This window comes from Engraulis encrasicolus, unplaced genomic scaffold, assembly GCF_034702125.1.
Source record: "Engraulis encrasicolus isolate BLACKSEA-1 unplaced genomic scaffold, IST_EnEncr_1.0 scaffold_31_np1212, whole genome shotgun sequence".
NCBI lineage: Eukaryota > Metazoa > Chordata > Actinopteri > Clupeiformes > Engraulidae > Engraulis > Engraulis encrasicolus.
The window spans coordinates 934,323-939,322 of record NW_026945610.1 but is presented as its reverse complement, the minus strand read 5'-3'; the positions used below and the strand labels follow the sequence as shown (position 1 = coordinate 939,322).

At 46.1% G+C, this 5,000-nt stretch overlaps 2 protein-coding genes across 3 annotated transcripts in view; one reads left to right on the top strand and one right to left on the bottom strand.

The window, feature by feature from the left end:
• Positions 1-3,387, bottom strand: part of LOC134443433 (uncharacterized) — a 5,474-nt gene extending 2,087 nt beyond the window's left edge. For both annotated transcript variants that reach the window (XR_010033664.1, XM_063193220.1), the window contains exons 1-2: positions 3,236-3,387; positions 1-2,503 (exon numbers count right to left, since the gene is read on the bottom strand). The exon at positions 1-2,503 is cut by the window's left edge. Coding sequence is in view for 1 of the 2 variants with exons in the window: in XM_063193220.1 (XP_063049290.1) it covers positions 1-1,341 (1,341 nt within the window). In the remaining variant the exon portion in view is untranslated. The remainder of the gene's footprint in view (positions 2,504-3,235) is intronic.
• The window catches only part of LOC134443418 (DENN domain-containing protein 5A-like), a 36,687-nt gene that overhangs the window by 26,254 nt on the left and 5,433 nt on the right, over positions 1-5,000 (top strand). The window contains exons 8-9 of the mRNA XM_063193204.1: positions 3,946-4,007; positions 4,353-4,544. Of these exons, the coding sequence (XP_063049274.1) occupies positions 3,946-4,007; positions 4,353-4,544 (254 nt within the window). The remainder of the gene's footprint in view (positions 1-3,945; positions 4,008-4,352; positions 4,545-5,000) is intronic.

Genomic DNA, 5,000 nt, shown 5'->3' with positions numbered 1-5,000 from the left:
AGTGTTGCAGTCAGACTCAGCCGCAGGTGGCTTCGTTGGAGTAAGTTTGGCGGCAGGCTTGGCTGGTGTTACTTCATCCACTTTTATGGTTTCTTTTCTGAAGTGACCAGACCCCTCTGCCATTTTAGCTGGGTTTGATGGCTCTGGCTTCGAAGGATACACAGGGTCAGATGTGGAATGTAGCTGGTTGCTTCTGGCTGAGCTTTTACTTTCTTGCAGCCCAGCAGTCATGTGTACTGTTTTGTACAGAAGGAGGGATGCAGGGCTAGATTTGACATTCTCTAGGTGGGCATCACCCGTGACTGAGATTTCACTTTCTTGTGGTCTCCCAGTGTCCTTCATCCCTGCTTCACATCCTTTCTTGAATTTCAGGCTTGGTTCCATTTCCAGATGGATGGCGGCGCTACTCTCACATGGCACCAACGCATCGTTTTCTTCAGTGAAATCATTTGTGGACCTCATCTCTCCTTCCAGCTCTGTCTGGGTGAGCAGGGTTGCATCCAGTCCTTGCATGCAGTCTGTGCTGGAGTCAATGACTGCATTCTGTGGCTGACTTGGTGGCGAGGAAAGATTTCTGGGGCTGGTTGGCTGCACATGCTCAAGGAGATGAAGAAGTGTGGCACAATCTGTCTTGTCCAGGTTCTCTATGGCGACCTTGGGTTTTGAAACAGTAGGTGTGGCAGAGGTTGGTGCTGGTGCATATGCGGTGCTGGGAACCTGGTGTGTTGGCTGTGAAGCTCCAGACCCCACGGATTCTTTGTTGGTCTGGATGCGCTGTGACTTTTGCCAGCTCCGCTCCCAGTCACGCAGCTTGTTGCACAGATTGTACACCTGCCGATGGTACACCATACCCTTCACAGGGATGAGACTGTCCCACTCGAGCACCCTTTCCTCAAGAGCATGAATTTTCTCCCGCAGGCAATTTTTCAGGGCGTGGTGATCAGTCTCAGACAGCTTCTTCACTTCAGTGGCCTCCACCTCTGCCCACTTCTTTTCTGCCCCATCAGCATGCAGCTGGATGTCAGCCTCGGCATATTGTGACCACAGAGTCTCCCTGGCATGTTGGAGCGCTTTAGTGAAGGCAGCAAGGCACTTGGTTATTTCCTCGTTGACCTGCGCTGTTTCTTCTTCCGCACCAACAGTTTCTTCCAAGGCGTCAGTATAGTCTAGGCCAGCGTCATGCATTTTTCCAAACTCTTCTTTGAGGACTTTAATTTCACTAATAAGAACATCTTTCTCCATGTGTTGCACTGATTCTAACAACCTGTAAGCTTTCTTGCTAAACAGGGCTTGTGCCTTTAGGCATTTTTCTTTGAGGGTCACTATCTCAGCCGAATCCATTTTTTTTTTTTTTTTTTTTTTTTAATTTATTTATCTCTTGGAAAATATTTTCTTTTTGGAGGACCTGTTTTGGCCAATTTCTCCTTCACTTTTTTCTGTCCTAGTTAACTACGGCAGCCCTTTTTTTCTTTCAAACGGAAAGCCCAATCAAGCCTATTTTGGCCTCTCTTGAAGGTGCCTTTTTAACAGTCAGTCAGAAGTGGCACTACCAGTAATGGAGTTTTTTTTTTCTTTGAGTTAGACTGAAGAAGCACCTAAAGCCTTACTTTGCGCTCCTCTTCACCATGCCTCTTTGCTGGTCAGTCTGAGGGGCGCTCCTGGATACTTTTTTTTCCTTCTCCTCTCTCGAACTGAAGAAGCGAAGCACAGGGGGCCTGTTTTGGCTCCTCTTCACTGCACTTCTTGTCTAGTCAGTCTGAGGGGGATCCTCTACTTCCTCCAGGGGGAACCTCTTGTAAATGACTGTAGTCCTTTTTTTTTAATATATATATTCTCTCTTTCAAACTGGAGAAACACAACGCCTAATTTGGCTACTTCTTTTTGAAGCTGTTTCTATACTGGCCAGTCTGATGAATATATTATTGAAAAATATTATAGTTTTTTTTTTTTTTTTTTTCAATCAAAACCTATGGCCAATTCATACTCTTACTGGTTGATCTGGGTAGATGGATGGCCCAGTGATAAGTTACTGCAGAGTCCTACTTTTTCCCCAAACTGAATCCACAGCATTCAGCCTATTTTGGCTGCTTCCTTGTGACCGGTCAGTCTGAAGGGGGCACTGTAGGCACTGTGGAGTACTTCTTGTTTTTGTCCCTCTAAACTGCAGAAGCACAGAGGGCCTAATTTGGATCCCTCTTCTTCATCGCACCTCTTTGTTGATCTTCTCTTGAGGGGGTTGCTTGATGTTTTACTGGTCCTTGGTCGTGAGTTGTTACTGCCTTGGCCTTGAGTTTTTACTGTTCTTGGCCTTGAGTTTTTACTGTTCTTGGCCTTGAGTTTTTACTGTTCTTGGCCTTGAGTTTTTACTGTTCCGTTATCCCACGGAAAGGGCTTGATCACGGTGCGCCACAGGAATTACTCAACTCAATTTTCCCGTTTGTTTCTTTATTTTGCTTTTTGCTTTGAAACATCAATGAATGCGGTAGCAGCAGTAGGTAAAAACCTGAAACAATATCAAAATAAATACAGAATCAGGTCTCAATAACTTTGGATTTTAAACTTCCCCATTTCTGTACAATATTTACAAATGGCCATACAATATTTACAACTGTCCATATAGACAGTAAACACATCAGTACTTCATCATGAATGACAAATATAAATCCATGGACCATCATTTCAATCACTAAATTTTACCCTTAATGCACATGAAGGACCACATTAAATGCAGCAGTGTAAATATCAACAGCAGATATAATCTGCATCAATAAGATTAACATTAAGCCTTCATCCCAAGCAAAAGCATACATCAAGAGGTAAATAACTTAGAGAAGCGTGTTAACATTTATGCAGTCAGCTTTACAATATGACTCCATTTCCCACAATGCATGTAGCGAATCAGGTTACTTGTGCTACTGACTGATTCTTGACCAAATGTTACAGCCAAACCATCTACAGCCATTTAAATATTAACAGTACACGTTTCAACTGAATGTTTGTTTTTACTACTTAAGATAAGTCACACAACACCTAACGCTACGCTTTGCCAGGCAATTTGGAGCTACAACATATTACCATTATTTACACGCGAGCAGGGAAATGTTTGTCAGTAACCACATGGAAAGCGTTTACTCGCAAACCGCGGATTAGACGCTACAAATGCACATTCAACATTACTATTACAAGATAGCAAAGTTAACATGTAACAGAAAGTATTAAAAGACAAAGAACTTACTCAGTGGCCGCACACCGGATCAATTTTCGTGACTACGGCGGAAAATCTCTCTGCTCCTTTTAAGGAGGAAGCAGACCACATGACCCTGCGACGCTCGTACTGGTTAAAGGGACAGCGCACCATTTCTCTGCTTTGACATTATTCTCAGAAAACAAAACACACACAGACATATGCTGGAGTTAGCTGATGATGATAGCCACTGCCGTGTGTGTGTGTGTGTGTGTGTGTGTGTTACCTGAGGATCTGCCCCAGTTCTAATGTTTGTGTGTGTGTGCGTGTGTGTGCACGTGTGTGCGTGTGTGTGTGTGTGTGTGTGTGTGTGTGTTGCAGGCTAACTTGTGCTTTGTGGATATCGATGTGTGTGTGTGTGTGTTGCAGGCTAACTTGTGCTTTGTGGATATCGATGAGGGTGTGTGTGTGTGTGTTGCAGGCTAACTTGTGCTTTGTGGATATCGATGTGTGTGTGTGTGTGTGTGTGTGTTGCAGGCTAACTTGTGCTTTGTGGATATCGATGAGGGTGTGTGTGTGTGTGTGTTGCAGGCTAACTTGTGCTTTGTGGATATCGATGTGTGTGTGTGTGTGTGTGTGTGTTGCAGGCTAACTTGTGCTTTGTGGATATCGATGTGTGTGTGTGTGTGTGTGTGTGTGTTGCAGGCTAACTTGTGCTTTGTGAATATCGATGTGTGTGTGTGTGTGTGTGTGTGTTGCAGGCTAACTTGTGCTTTGTGGATATCGATGAGGGTGTGTGTGAGCTGCCGGAGGATCTGCCCCAGTTCTAATGTGTGTGCGTGTGTGTGTGTGTGTGTGTGTGTGTGTGTGTTGCAGGCTAACTTGTGCTTTGTGGATATCGATGAGGGTGTGTGTGTGTGTGTGTTGCAGGCTAACTTGTGCTTTGTGGATATCGATGAGGGTGTGTGTGTGTGTGTGTTGCAGGCTAACTTGTGCTTTGTGGATATCGATGTGTGTGTGTGTGTTGCAGGCTAACTTGTGCTTTGTGGATATCGATGTGTGTGTGTGTGTTGCAGGCTAACTTGTGCTTTGTGGATATCGATGTGTGTGTGTGTGTTGCAGGCTAACTTGTGCTTTGTGGATATCGATGAGGGTGTGTGTGTTGCAGGCTAACTTGTGCTTTGTGGATATCGATGTGTGTGTGTGTGTTGCAGGCTAACTTGTGCTTTGTGGATATCGATGAGGGTGTGTGTGAGCTGCCGGAGGATCTGCCCCAGTTCCCCCAGCGATGTCACTTCCTGTCTGAGCTCAAGGAGACGCTGCAGAGCCTCAACGTGCCAGCAGAGGGCAGCACACACAGGTACGCACACACTCCACACCAGCAGAGGGCAGCACACACAGGTATGCACTAACCCTAACCACACACAGCAGAGGGCAGCAGGTACGCACACACTCCACACCAGCAGAGGGCAGCAGGTACGCACTAACCCTAACCACACACTCCACACCAGCAGAGGGCAGCAGGTACGCACACACTCCACACCAGCAGAGGGCAGCACACACAGGTATGCACTAACCCTAACCACACACTCCACACCAGCAGAGGGCAGCACACACAGGTATGCACTAACCCTAACCACACACAGCAGGTACGCACACACTCCACACCAGCAGAGGGCAGCAGGTACGCACTAACCCTAACCACACACAGCAGGTACGCACACACTCCAGAGCCGTATAGAGAGAGAGTCTGGCCAACTATGGGTTCGAACGTTCGAGCTATCCCGCTATTTTGATTGGATCTGGGCTGGTCACA